This window comes from Myxocyprinus asiaticus, chromosome 28 (assembly GCF_019703515.2).
Source record: "Myxocyprinus asiaticus isolate MX2 ecotype Aquarium Trade chromosome 28, UBuf_Myxa_2, whole genome shotgun sequence".
NCBI classification, from domain to species: Eukaryota; Metazoa; Chordata; class Actinopteri; order Cypriniformes; family Catostomidae; genus Myxocyprinus; species Myxocyprinus asiaticus.
Genome location: NC_059371.1, coordinates 209,524 through 223,299, shown reverse-complemented (window position 1 = coordinate 223,299; position 13,776 = coordinate 209,524). Strand labels below are relative to the sequence as shown.

The 13,776-nt window shown below is 36.4% G+C and overlaps 2 protein-coding genes across 2 annotated transcripts in view; one reads left to right on the top strand and one right to left on the bottom strand.

Moving 5' to 3' along the window:
• col9a3 (collagen, type IX, alpha 3) overlaps nt 1–8,642 on the top strand; it is a 41,532-nt gene extending 32,890 nt beyond the window's left edge. The window contains exons 23-32 of the mRNA XM_051660411.1: nt 1,375–1,428; nt 1,648–1,719; nt 2,577–2,612; nt 2,693–2,737; nt 2,838–2,870; nt 3,371–3,517; nt 5,343–5,397; nt 5,484–5,666; nt 7,364–7,441; nt 7,612–8,642. Coding sequence (XP_051516371.1) covers nt 1,375–1,428; nt 1,648–1,719; nt 2,577–2,612; nt 2,693–2,737; nt 2,838–2,870; nt 3,371–3,517; nt 5,343–5,397; nt 5,484–5,666; nt 7,364–7,441; nt 7,612–7,796 — 888 coding nt within the window. The 3' untranslated portion in view covers nt 7,797–8,642. The remainder of the gene's footprint in view (nt 1–1,374; nt 1,429–1,647; nt 1,720–2,576; nt 2,613–2,692; nt 2,738–2,837; nt 2,871–3,370; nt 3,518–5,342; nt 5,398–5,483; nt 5,667–7,363; nt 7,442–7,611) is intronic.
• A 301-nt stretch (nt 8,643–8,943) lies between these two features.
• The window catches only part of LOC127419217 (uncharacterized), a 50,090-nt gene continuing 45,257 nt past the window's right edge, over nt 8,944–13,776 (bottom strand). Inside the window, exons 5-6 of the mRNA XM_051660447.1 lie at nt 12,185–12,326; nt 8,944–9,416 (exon numbers count right to left, since the gene is read on the bottom strand). Of these exons, the coding sequence (XP_051516407.1) occupies nt 9,291–9,416; nt 12,185–12,326 (268 nt within the window). The 3' untranslated portion in view covers nt 8,944–9,290. The remainder of the gene's footprint in view (nt 9,417–12,184; nt 12,327–13,776) is intronic.

Sequence of the window (13,776 nt, the reverse complement as noted above, 5' to 3'; positions counted from 1 at the left end):
TGTGGATACAAAGCCACTGGTTGAAATGCACTGTGCATTTCAGCACCATCTTCAAATGTATATGAACATCTCACAGCTCTCATGTAATTGTATAAATTATTGAGGAGATGTCTGCTACACTATACCTTCCTGCTGATTATGTAAAGAAATCCAAATTTACTGTATTCAGGAACATGATGTTGTAATAGGAAAGCTTTACATTCAAAATAATATTTAAGCCTATTTTTGTTATTATTTATGTTTCAATTTCATAACACAATTCCATCAAATTGAATTGAGTGATCTTTAACTAAATTAAATTAATACAATTTTTAAAGTGAATGTTTTATTCATTTAATTTAAAGATTACTCAAATTAATTTGATGGAATTTTATCATGAAATTGAAATGTGTAAATCTTAAAAATAAGCTAAAATATTTGTTTGAGCGTAGGCTTTGCTAAGCTTACAGGATGTGTTCAGTCGAGCTTTCCAAGCTACAAGCTACTCCTAACCAGGCCCAGACGGAATCTGCTTCTGCAGATTTTCGCAGAATGTCATTCACAAAAGCTCTATACATTCTCTACCCCTTGTTTATGAAATATTTTGCCTAATTTGATAATGCTTTCAGTTACCCATAAGAGTGTAGTACTCTATGTTTAAATCCCTTCTGCAGATTCTACCTAAAAAACAGCACAGATAATGCAAAAAAGTAGTCAAATTGCTCTTTTCAAAAGGCTGTAAGCTATACTACACATAAGTAACAAAAAGAGGCTAACTACATAAAAGCTATTTAAATAAGAAAATATTTATATATCTATTATCTCCTGATATATATTTAGGGTGACATGAAATGAAACTTATACATTTATACAAAATAAAAACCAAAAAACTTATTAGTTAAATAAAATAAGGTTTATTATAAGTTTAACAAAGTCGAAAATATAGTGATAAACAGCAGCAAAAAAATAAAAAAATAAATGTTGCTCAAGTGAATCAGTGAAACATTTACGTGAACAAGATAATTATTATGTGAACTAGTAAATTTACCTGAACTGTCTGAAAGAAACGACTGACTCAAATGAATCATGTTCCCAACATCGAATCTTTTATTTTAACCAGTTTATTTACAAGAACAGAATCATTTTAGAGAATCGGTTCTTTCTGCAGTTTTCCCAGCACTACATGAGAGTGGACGGTTTCAGTGAGTGTGTTTGATTACTTCCTCGACTCTATTGCTGCATTCACAATATAATGTGATGAAGCATTTTGTGACGCTAAAGCACTACTCCCTGGAAAAATGTAGCTCATTACTGGAAAAGCTACACTACTGAAAAATGTAGTAAAGGTTGTAGTATTGCTACGCTGCATGTAATATGTGTGTGTGTGTGTTTTAGGGGGGCATTGGACTACCTGGAAACATTGGACCACAAGGTGTTAAAGGATTCCAGGTCAGTTGCACATGAAAATATTTTTTACATTTGTCTGGGAGCAAGTGCTATTGTAAAAGAACTCTTAATAATCAGAAGTGACTGCTGTGTCAAGAGTTATTTTATATCTTTGCACTATTCCACATCTACATAAGTTGATCATTTATTCTGAATGTTATAGCCCTTTTATCCAATTACTTGTTTTCTATAATGTAATTGTTATTTTATTTTTTCATCCAGGGCATTAAAGGTGCTCTTGGTGACACAGGTCTGCCTGGCCCGACAGGAATCAGAGGCGGGTTTGGTGAAAGAGTGAGTGATGTGATGTCTGTATGAAAATATTTTATAACTTTCCTGGCTCTTTTAACTTGCATGACAACAATACAGCAGTGTGTGTGTTATAACTGATTTACCAAAAGTAAAACAGCACGAAACACACATACACAAACTATTATATAATTATGTTTGCTTGACAAAGCCAACACTGTTATTGTACACACTTATTTCAAGATCCCTAACTGAGACCAAGCCAAGAGCTTTCAAGCTGCATCCAACAAATTAAACTCACAATCAAAACTCCCAAAGATCCATTATAACATTCCTCCTAGAGCCTATAAATATCATAAAATTATCTGTCGCTCTCTTTATTTCTTAACACTATACATCTTACCGTATTGAACCTTCATAAGGGCTATATAACTTTTATAAGCTTTATAAGTTGTCTTCAACTGTCAGAAAATGTTTTGTTTAGCCAACATCAAAGTTTGTCTGGCTGAACCTTCCTTTTTTAGTTGATTCCTAATAATCTCTAAACACACAGACAAACACACATTAATACAGTAATACAGAGACTGTAACACATTCACACATATTGTTTAGTTATTTAATCTCAGACTGTTCCCCTGCATCAACACAGCTCATATATTTTAGTAGGAATCTAAAGGTCCTGCTGACTTCCCTACAAAGTGTGCTGCTGTTCAGAGCTCAAGACGCAGAACAAAGACCGTCTATATTCTGCTGCCAAAGGCCTTCACACACACACACACACACACACACTACATACCTACCCAGTGCACCTACCATGGCACACACTTTCATTTGTTATTTATTTTTAAATCAAGTCAGTCTCTCTCTCTCTCTCTCTCTCTCTCTCTCTCTCTCTCTCTCAGGGTCCAGTTGGAGCCGGTGGTCCAAAAGGAGATATGGTAAGAATGATAATTTTATACTCTTTTACATATTACGAAGTATTGTATGTGTTTATATAGTGCTTATATGTGTGTTCTAGGGAGTTGCTGGAAGTGATGGTTTGCCAGGAGAGAACGGAGAACCCGTATGTATTTCAGTTGAATCAACTGAACCCTGGATGTAATTCAGTTCAATCAACTGAAGTTAAAGATATCCAGGGCTGACACTGTTTCCTTTTATTTCAGGGTCCATATGGTCCGGTTGGGCAGAAAGGAGAGGTGCGATCTATTTTATAAATTGCAAACCTCTTTCCCTTTCTCTTTATAACACATCATACATCAGGACTACATTTTATCTAGTGCACTAACTGTGAGATTTCAGAATATATTTCAGTTTAATTGCATTAATGATGCTAATCGATGGCTCCTTAAACTCATTTTAAGACTTTTCAGTAAGACTCAGGAGACAGAGTTCAACTCCCACAGCTGTGAGAGTCACAAAATGTGGTTTATACATTCTATTTAAGTGATATCGTACAACTGAAACGCATGTTTTAAAACATCTGATTATTGCATTTGGTAGAAATTTGAAAGTAGCTCAGATATATTTCCATTGTTATTCCACTCATGTTTTAAAAGAGATGTTTTAGATTCACATCTAATTCATAGAGTTGTACTGACTGATAAACACAGACTATATAACTTAAAACAAATGAAGGTATGTGACTAAATAAACTTGGTATCTGATGACTATAAATTCCTGTTTTTCTGTGTTATAGCCTGGTAAACATGGTGAACTGGGACCTAAAGGAGTTGTAGGACCACAGGGAGAGATCGGAGGCAGAGGAGCACCTGGAAAACCAGGACCAATGGGATTCCAGGGAGAACAAGGTTTTCCAGGGGTTGCTGGAAAGACTGGTGTTCCTGTGAGTAACTGCCTAATGTTGTATACTGGTGCTGTCTCTACTGTACTACACCAGGGGTTTTGCACCCCACTCATATGAACCAGTTGTTCTCGTTCAGGTCAGTTTGGCTCATAAATGGCTCTGTTGGGGGAACTCTCTAAGAATGAATTGCGGCCGGTAAAAGTTCTGTGGATTTGCACGCGTTGTCTGCACTAGTTTAGCACCCAGTTCACAAAAGGAATCATGCAGATTAGGCAAGGGCCCAAACGTGCCCACAAAATCTGTGCTGAACAAAGTTTGCTTGCAAAATTCCATACTTGCAGGTCGATTCTGAGCACCATGTTGAACTGATTCCTCTAATACAATAATCCAGTATGTTGGGTATTTCTCTGCTTGAACAGAAAGAGCTGAATACCAGCAAAATAAACTGCTGTTAATGGGTTAATTACCTCACTCAAACACATGCTATTTATACATGAGGTTAATCACTATATCCACAACATATGTAATATTACAATTTACAATGAACGGGTGAACTTGAACCAAGTTGTGTGCATCAGAATGCGTAACTTGCGTTGTGAATACACTGTAAATATGCTACACACAATGCAAAAACACATCTCTAAAGCAAGAAGAATTCAGAATACAGGAAGTTCTAAAAAGTTGCTAGTACTGCAGTATATCAGGGATCCAGACTGGTTGCATCTTGTGACCATTTTTCCTGTTTGTAAGAGGTTGCACTGGCGCAACTACAAAGTTGGCCAACTCTTTCTGATGTGCTGTCATTTTCTGTTGGGTATAAGGAGTATGAAATAGCGCTACCCAGATGAATTGTCAGCACTGCTCAAGGACAGAGCTGAACTTATTAGTTGAAATCCTCTTGTCAGGGTTTGGGGGAGAAATAGGACTCATTTGCAGATGGGAACAAGTCAAAATAAGGTTTATTACAAAAATAAAGTCCAAACAGGTCAATAATCAGACAACATAAAAATCCAAACCAAAATACTGGCCACTGAAAAGCAGGCAGGAGGGAAAAAAAAAAAAAAAAAAAAAAATACAGGCAAAGGCAAATACAAGACCAAACAGATAAGCCACAAAATCTCAAAACCAAAAGGGAAAATCCACATGAGTATTGACAAAAGGAACTGACAAACACAATAGGGAACTGACCAAATATATAGGGAGGAAAATCAGAAGGGCAAACAAGGAGAACAGGTGAAACAGATTAATCAATAATAAAACAAACGAGGGGGTGGGGTCCAGAAACGAGACAGAGCACATGGTGGCAAGAAATAAACAAAAGCCATGTGCTAGACAGGAAAACCAAAACACAAAAACAGAAAACGTGATAGGGTCCCGACGGTTAAAAGTATGTAGAACTCCCTGTCTAATTAACAGGTTTGGCTTTTACAGCAATTTTACTGAAAGCAGATCTAAATGTTACACCATAGCATTGTAGATTATAGAGAATTGTGTGATTTCAACTTTGTGGCAACAGTTAGTGGAGGCCTTTTTTTCTATTCCAGCCACAAAGTGAAGTAAATATAGAAATTATTTACCTGACCCCTTGAACACCTTTGGGCTGAACTGAAATGCAGACCATCGGCTAACATCACTGCCTTACCTCACTGATGCTCTTGTTTCTGAATGGGAGCAAATGCCTGCAGCCATGTTCAACATCTTGTGGAAAACAGAACCAGAAGAGTGAAAGCTGTTAAGAGGACCAGCTCTCAGATAATGCCATGGTTTCGAAATGAAATGTTGGCCATGTAGTGTGTCACCTGACACAAGTTCAGAATAAATGATTGGTTTGTTTTATAATTGATGATTTGTGATTGTGTCTCAGGGCAAACTGGCCAGTGAGCAGCAGATCAGAGAACTGTGTGGATCAATGATCGATGGTACGGCTCTTGTTTACCCTCAAATCTACCACATCTTATAGAAAACTGTGCGATAGTGTCAACTTACTGGCTGATGTTCATCTCAGATCAGATCGCTCAGTTGGCTGCTAACCTCAGAAGACCTCTGGCTCCTGGTGCTGTGGGACGCCCGGGACCACCAGGACCTCCAGGGAAGCCCGGAGAGGTGGGATCTATCGGTCACCCTGGAGCACGTGGACCACCAGGCTATAGAGGACTGCCAGGAGATCTTGGTGACCCTGGTCCTAGAGGTGAGAGACAGATCTTTAAATGTCTTTCTCGCAGTTTTCTATCAAATGTCCATTTGAATGAAAATGTAAAAAGAAAAGTTTTAATTTTTTTAAGTATATTCAAACTTAGAAACGATCTGTAGCACATTGAGTTTTACTCAAAAGTGTTAAAGGCAGTAAGTAAACTTGCATAAACGAATAGTTCATCCCAAAAATGAAAATTTGCTAATCATTTACTCATCCTCATGCCATCCCAGATGTGTATGACTTTCTTTCTTCTGCAGAACACAAATGAAGATTTTTAGAAGAATATTTCAGCTCCGTTTAACCATACAATGCAAGTGAATGGTGACCAAAACTTTGAAGCTCCAAAAGTCACATAAAGGCAGCATAAAAGTAATCCATCAAACTCCAGTTGTTTAATCCATGTCTTCTGAAGAGATACGATCAGTTTTGGGTGAGAAAAAAACAATATATAACTCCTTTTTCATTATAAATCTTGACAGCAGTCTCCTTGGTGATCATGATTTCAAGCTTGATTACACTTACTAGTGCTATCTAGTGCTCTTCACATGTGTCAAGCACTAGGAAGTATTATCAAGCTATAAATCATGATCAAACCTAGAGACTGCAATGGCAAGATGTACAGTGAAAAAGGAGTTATATTTTGTTCTGTACTCACACAAAACCGATGGATTTAATCACTGGAGTCATATGGATTAATTTTATGCTGCCTTTATGTGCTTTTTGGAGCTTCAGTGTTTTTGGTAACCACTCACTTGCATTGTATGGAGGTTTCGGAAATTTCTTTTCCGATCAGTTGTCAGAGGATTCATAAAGAACTGTATGTCTCTAAAGCTCTACATAAGTAAAAATGTTTACATTTTAGATGCTGTGAATATTATTTATTAATTTATTTATATGCTGTTGATATTATACATTTAAGTGTCTATCCAAATGTACAAAAATGTAAAAGTAAACTACATACAAATATCTATGCTAGCATTTCAAAATTTATCCCAGGATAATTTTTAACCCTAGGTTATTATTTATTCCACCTGGGTATGTATTTTTATGTTACCTGCTATAACGCTTAACTCAGAATTAAAAGTGGCCTTTGTCCAGGCTCAAAAAAGACCCTAACCAAGGGTTAAGAGTTTCATGACAAGTTTATACATTAGTTTCTAAGTTGTGTAAAGACATCATGTACAGGTTAAACCTGATAACCATGATAAACCTGAGACAAAGTCCAGAGCTAAACCACACAACTACCATCATCTCAGTTACAAGTATAGGCCGCCTTCTCTTTTCTGAAGGGCACTTTTGGAGATGCTGCCTCTGAGCATTCATGGCTGTTATAATGGCTAATGTTAAAAAAAAAAAATCCTTAACTTGGAACAATCTGCATCAGTTTAACATTTAAAAGTGTTTGACATATCGATCTGCCTTTGCTCATTAATGTGCTATGTCAGAGAAAGATATTTCCTCAGCACAGGACGTGCCTTGAAAAATTATTTTCAAAAGCCATTCTCTTGAGACTTTTAACACTTTAAGGACTACATAATGAAGACCAGTTTGGTATAATGTCTGTAAGCACCCAGTATATTAAATGCACCCAGGAACCATTTAACATCATTAATTTACACTTGACATTGTAAATTTGCTTTCCTGATTTAAAAGAAAACTAAGAATTTTCATGTCTCATCTCAATCCTGTAGGTGATGCTGGTGAGCAAGGTGATAAGGGACCTGTCGGTAAAGCCATTGAAGGGCCCATTGGAGACCAGGGTGACCAGGGTACGTACAGCCTTATAATAAATGTATTAAACAGCTGACTATACCAAGTTCACAAACTTGTCTAGTTAGATAATTGCAGGGACAAATCCTCCAAACATTCATGACTGATAAGAGTTAGAGTTAAACCACAGATCAACTAGTTTTATATCATCGTCCTCTCTGCTAAATAGGTCTGCCAGGAGTCCGCGGCATCGTCAAAGACGGGCGTGATGGTGCACCTGGAGACCCAGGAGAATCAGGAGAAGCTGGAAGAACAGGCCGAACAGGACACCAGGGTTCACCTGGAATCTGTGACACTTCAGCGTGTCAGGGTGCAGCCGTTCACGGGAAATCCTCCAACCCAAAGAACCATTAACCAACCTGTCCACACCATCAGGAGAGACATGAGAATTAAAGGGGGGGGGGTGGTGTTGGGCGGTGAGAGTAACAGAATTCCTTTTCATAAATGTTTTTGAGAGGGAATATGGAACTGGAAAAAATAATGTCAGTGGATCATCACAGCGTTTTCAGAGCTGAACAAATGTTGAGATGAAACTCGAGAACATCCTCAGGCTTGAAGAAGCAGCATGTGTAGATACAACCAAAGACTAAATACATCACTGAGTGACACGGTGGAAACTAGTTTATGTAAAAAAAAAAAGATTTCTCCTTCTAATACCACCTCAGATTAAAGTCCCTTTGTACAGTACCAGTTAAAAGTGTAATGACCCTCTAACGATGCATGACTTTGAGCTTGAAATTTGGGCAGAGGCAACAACAGTAAATTCTGGGGAATTGCTTGAGATATCAAAAACAGACGTGTAGAAATATTTTATGTATTACAGCAAGATTTTTAAACAGTTGTATTTTTATTCAAATTGATTTTCTTTGTCATTTTATTCTAAGTTACTTTCTTAAATGTTTAGTGTCCAAAATCACCCTTTGAAGAATAAAAAACAACAACAACAACAAAAAAAAACGCATCTATCTGGATGCTTCAAACACTTTTACTGTGAGAAATTTCATTGGCCATTTGTGGACTTTATAAACCTCACCCACTAGAAACTAGTGCTGTAACTATTAAATCTACATTATTTTAAATACTATTTATTATTTCTGAGTTACTGTTGTATGTACAGTGAATTTCTACAGCGCGGTATTGTAAGAAATACTAAATAAAGCCACTTTTCAGTGAATCGGTTCTTTTAGAGCTCAAGTCTCTTAACCCTTCAAAAATACAGCAATAATCAATGCTTATTTTAATAAATAATACTTTATTTAAACCACACATATTTATAGTACAAAATAAGACAACAAATGGCTATGTATCAGAACATTCCTTGCTTCATTTTCTGAATAAATCTTTTCCTAGATTTTTTGTTTAAATGTGAATTTTGACAAGTTGGCATAAACATGTCAACCATTAATAATAAAAAACAAATGTTAATAAAAAATAGTAAAATGTATAAACACTGAAAGTAAACAAGGATCATACAGTAACAAATATGCAACAGTGGGCTTCCTTTATTAAACATAAGCAGAACGAATTTCAGAAAGATTTTCTGTGTGAATTGTTTGTAAAATTTTGAATTGTTCATAGAAAGTTCTTAAATTGTACTGAAATGAATGTGACCTAAGAAGTTTTCTGAAAAATTTAAACAGAAATATGTTCTGCTCATGTTTTTACAAATGAGGCCTGTTAATAAGAATAAAAATGGAATAACATTACTCTCAAATCTGTTACTTGTGCAAAGAACAGTGCTTTGGTAAACACTACATAATCTGTAGTGTAGAGTGCTACACAAGTTAAAATTTTAAAAGGGAACTCTTTTCAGAGCTCTGAGCATCAACACACAGCAGAAAGAGGAAGTCAGTTATGTGAGGAAGAGTTGTAAGATTGTGTAGCATCTTTAGAGAGTTCTGGATGGTGAACCACTGAAACACAGCTGGGCTTCAGCCGCAGTCCAGTCTTACCACAGAACGTGCCCTGGAAATCCTACAACAAAAAGATTACTGTGCTTACATGCTTAAGAATATTCTGATATTAATCAGAATTTAGTCATATTCCAATTATGAAAGAATCATGTAAATGCATGAACCTGTTTGCAATATTGTAACATTCTATATTTATACGTCCTCCTATCCCAGGTTAAAATGCAAAAACAACTATAAAAGCCTCAATATTCTTCTAGCAGTTACAGAACAAATGGGTGTGATGTAATTTCAGACAAAATCTGGCCAAACTGAAGGTGTTTTAGACCCGGGTTAGACTTGGGTGACTGATCACAAGTGCTCAGCATTAAATACAGTGAGATATGCCACTAATCATCATTCTTTTGTCTGTATTCTGCTCATTTACACCTGTCAGGCACCTATTTATACACCCATCTTGTAGTATCAGTGTTAGGGCTGCACAATTAATTGAGCTGTCACAATTATATAATCGTGAAAAATTATAGCATTCCGTTTAGGTGTACTCCCATTGCACCAAAATTTTCTATTTACAAAATATTTTTTGGGTCGTTGTATGCATGCATGCAGAGGCAAATCTGACGTGTTTAAATTAGTGTAAAGGCATATAAGTAATGCTCACTATCTAAATTATACTGTGAACAATTTATTCCAAATTTTAAAAACACTTTTTGTTTCACATGCAATTAAAATATTAAAGCAATTCAGGAACATAATTCTCAAGTTTTGATGAATAGCCAACATAAAGAATATGGCATGCAACTGCCCCACACAAGATAAGTATTTTACTGTAAATACTATTATTCGAAGTTAATAATCGCAATTATAATATCAAAGGAAATAATCAGCAATTATGATTTGTCATAATCATGCAGCCCTAATCAGTGTCATCAACAGATGGTAACTGGTGCATATTATGGCATGTTAGCACATTAGCACCATGAATGCAAAATGTAAACATGATAAATTACACATTTTACACTACATATACTGTTTAATTAATTAAGGTTTTAGAAGGAGTATTGTGGGTCCTCATATTTAAATGTTCCTCTAAACGCCTTCCCCAGCTGTGTGGCTGGTGTCTGAATGTCGAGCATACTGTTGCTCGAGTATTTCGACCTTCTTTATAGCTCACAGTGTGACCACCTTTGCCTTTAAAACAGCCCCAATTCTCCTAGGTACACCTGGACACAGTTTTCTTGGATGTTGGCAGATAGGACGTTCCAAGCTTCTTGGAGAATTCGCCACAGTTCTTCTACCTGTTTAGACTGTCTCAATTGCTTCTGTCTCTTTATGTAATCTCAGACTGACACGATGTTCAGTTGGGGGCTCTGTGAGGGCAATGGCATCTGTTGCAGGGCTCCCTGTTCTTCTATTCTAATCTATTCTATTTGCAAAAGTAATGTTTGGGAGTCTAACATTTATATTTCCTATTGACACACTAAAGCTGAAGATATAAATAACCATCTTAAGACAAATGCTTTTGTGAAACATCTGATGTGCCTAAGACTTTTGCAAAGTACTTTATTTGTTTGACAATTAATTGTCAGCCAAATTTCATATATGTGACATCCCTAAAGTGAACATTCATTTATATCTGCGGCTGCAACGTCCAAACAAATGTGTGATATTCAGTGTGATAGAAGATACAGACAGTTGTGAAATGTCTTGGACTACAATTACATCTTGCTCTTGTGTGTTATTGTTGAGGACATGAATGAGAAATTAGTTAATTGTTTAATGTTTAAAATGACAAAAATGAAGCATAAAGAAAATGGCAAGAGCATCTCCAGTATTCCCAAGAAGAGAACATCTGGAAAGAGTGTGCATGTCTTAGTTTATTCAGAATATGCTGATTCCATTTAATTAGGGCTGTCAATTGATTAAAAGTATAAATCAAATTAATTAAATGGTTTGTTGATTAATTAATCGAAACACATTTAATCGCATATCAATATTTGCTGAAAAAGGCCCACAAATAAAGATAATTAAATTTATAATAATAAAAATAGTTATTAATATAATATTTAATACAAATAATATTAATTTATAATGAAATAGTAATAATATAATAATAATACCAGATAATTTAAATACATTATTGTGGCAGACGAGTAAGGCATTGATTTTATAATACCAACAGTGGCTTTAGAGGTCAATATATTGTGGAGTTATTTTCATATTATCGAACACAAGCCTATCACTGACCTACAGTCCTCAGCAATCCAGTTTACAATTGAGTTCATCAATCTGTAGACGTGGGCTGTTCTTACAGGATGTTTCCCACATGCGTCAAACAGACGCTTTTGGAGCATCTCACTGTGGTTAGGTCGCATTTCACTGGTTTTCAGCGTTTCTAGCCATAAATGCAGTGTATTTACGATGCTCTGTCAAGTTTAATGTAGTTAAAACTTCAAAAAATAATACAAACAAACACGTCATAAGACCCCAGCACTCTGCTCTGTCCAGCTGTTTTTGAAAAGCTGTGTTTGTTGTCTGAACAGCTGAAGTAGAGCTGACTGCCCCCGGCTGACTGTGAGTTGCAAAAACATGAAGCTTGAATAGCTCAGTTGGTAGGAAAATTCCTAATTACCATAGTGTGATAATTTGCGTTATTTTTTTCTGCAAAAAAATCTATCACTAAATTAACGTGTTAAATCAACAACATTACATTTCATGTAAAACAGTAAGTAAAACTATCCTAATAACTATGAAGCATGTAAACGTCTTTTAACCAGAATGTGGACCTTTATGGGAAAATGATGAACATGGTAAGTGAGATGTTGCTGGAACCTGTTTGAGAGAATCTCCATGTATTTCTCTAATGTATTTCAGGAAGGCTGTAGTCCACTGCAGGGTTGTGGCTTTATCAGTATCAGCGTAACAGAAAGGCACCAGCAGGTTCAACTCATCACAGCACAGACGGATTCTTCTCCTGAGGGCAAAGTGTGAAAGAGATAAACAAGTACAATATCTGTACCAAATTGTGAATGCTATCAGTTAAAACATACTAACCATTAATTATGTGCAAATGTGTTTCTGAGTAAAGGCGATAGCGACGTGAAAAAGAGAGACGATTGTAAACAAATGGCCCCTTCATACCAAAAGCAACGTGAATACCTGCTGTTAGAACATTCAAGTCTGTACAAAAAATGGCACTGATCAACAGTCAATTTCAACAGTACATTTTCGACAGTCAAAAACTACCATGGGATCAGTGCTAAAGACAAGCAAGCGAGTTCTCTAACAAGCAGACTGAAAAAAGAAAACGCTTTTCTCTAAAAGCTGCAGCAGTGATAACGAGTTTGTTGTTGATTTGCTCAACGAGAAAGATTTGAGATAATTTCTAACCATCTGGCAGTATAAACATGTACAACACCGTCTCAGCGATGATTAGAAAGAATTGAGTGTAAACAAATATTAACAGTTAAAACAAATGGTATCAAATGGAACAATACTTAATAACATTTTATTGCAATATACTGTATTCCACTTGTGTTATTTACATTTGTTTAAAAACCCTGCATGTTTTAACTGTGCAGTTACAAATTAAACGTGACAACATCTATGGACAGATGGTTCTCAAGATGGCACCACGGATGGCCGCCTCAGTGTGGAGCTCTCCAATTATTTTGTTGTTTTTGTTTGTTTGTCCTTTTTTTTTTTTTGTCCTGTGTTTAGTAATTTTTTCCAATCGGTTTTACCAGGGACGAACTGCTGAACATTCAGCAGCACATACCAGACAATCTTTTCCCGGTTTTGGACTATTCAGACGTTTTGCTGGACATTTTAGTCATTGTTGTTAAAGCGTGCTATGAGACGCAAGCGAGGGAAATGAGCCCTCCTCCTCCTCACAGATGCATATTGCTCTGTCACTAGAGCAGCTTTGGGACTCTCTGATCACTGTCTGGTTCATCTTCTTCCAACCTATAGGCAGAAACTAAAATCAGCTAAACCTGTAGTAGACTGTAAAAAGTGGACCAATGAGGCAGAGCTGGAACTACAAGCCTTCTTTGACTGCACTGATTGGAGTGTTTTTGAAGCTGCAGACACCAATCTGGATGAGCTCACAGATACTGTAACATCATATATCAGTTTCTGTGAGGACATTTGCATTCCTACTAGGACTTATTTGACGTTCAACAACGACAAACCATTGTTTACAGCAAAACTCAGACAGCTTCATCATGCCAAAGAAGATGCTTACAGAAGCAGGGATAAAATATTGTGTAATCAGGCCAAAAACATACTAAGGATATTAAAATGGCTAAAAGAAGCTACTCTGAGAAAAACAAGTTTTCAGCTAACGAACCTGCATCAGTGTGGAGAGGCCTGAAAGACACTACTTACTTCAAGACACCATCCCCCAACAATGTAGGGAATCA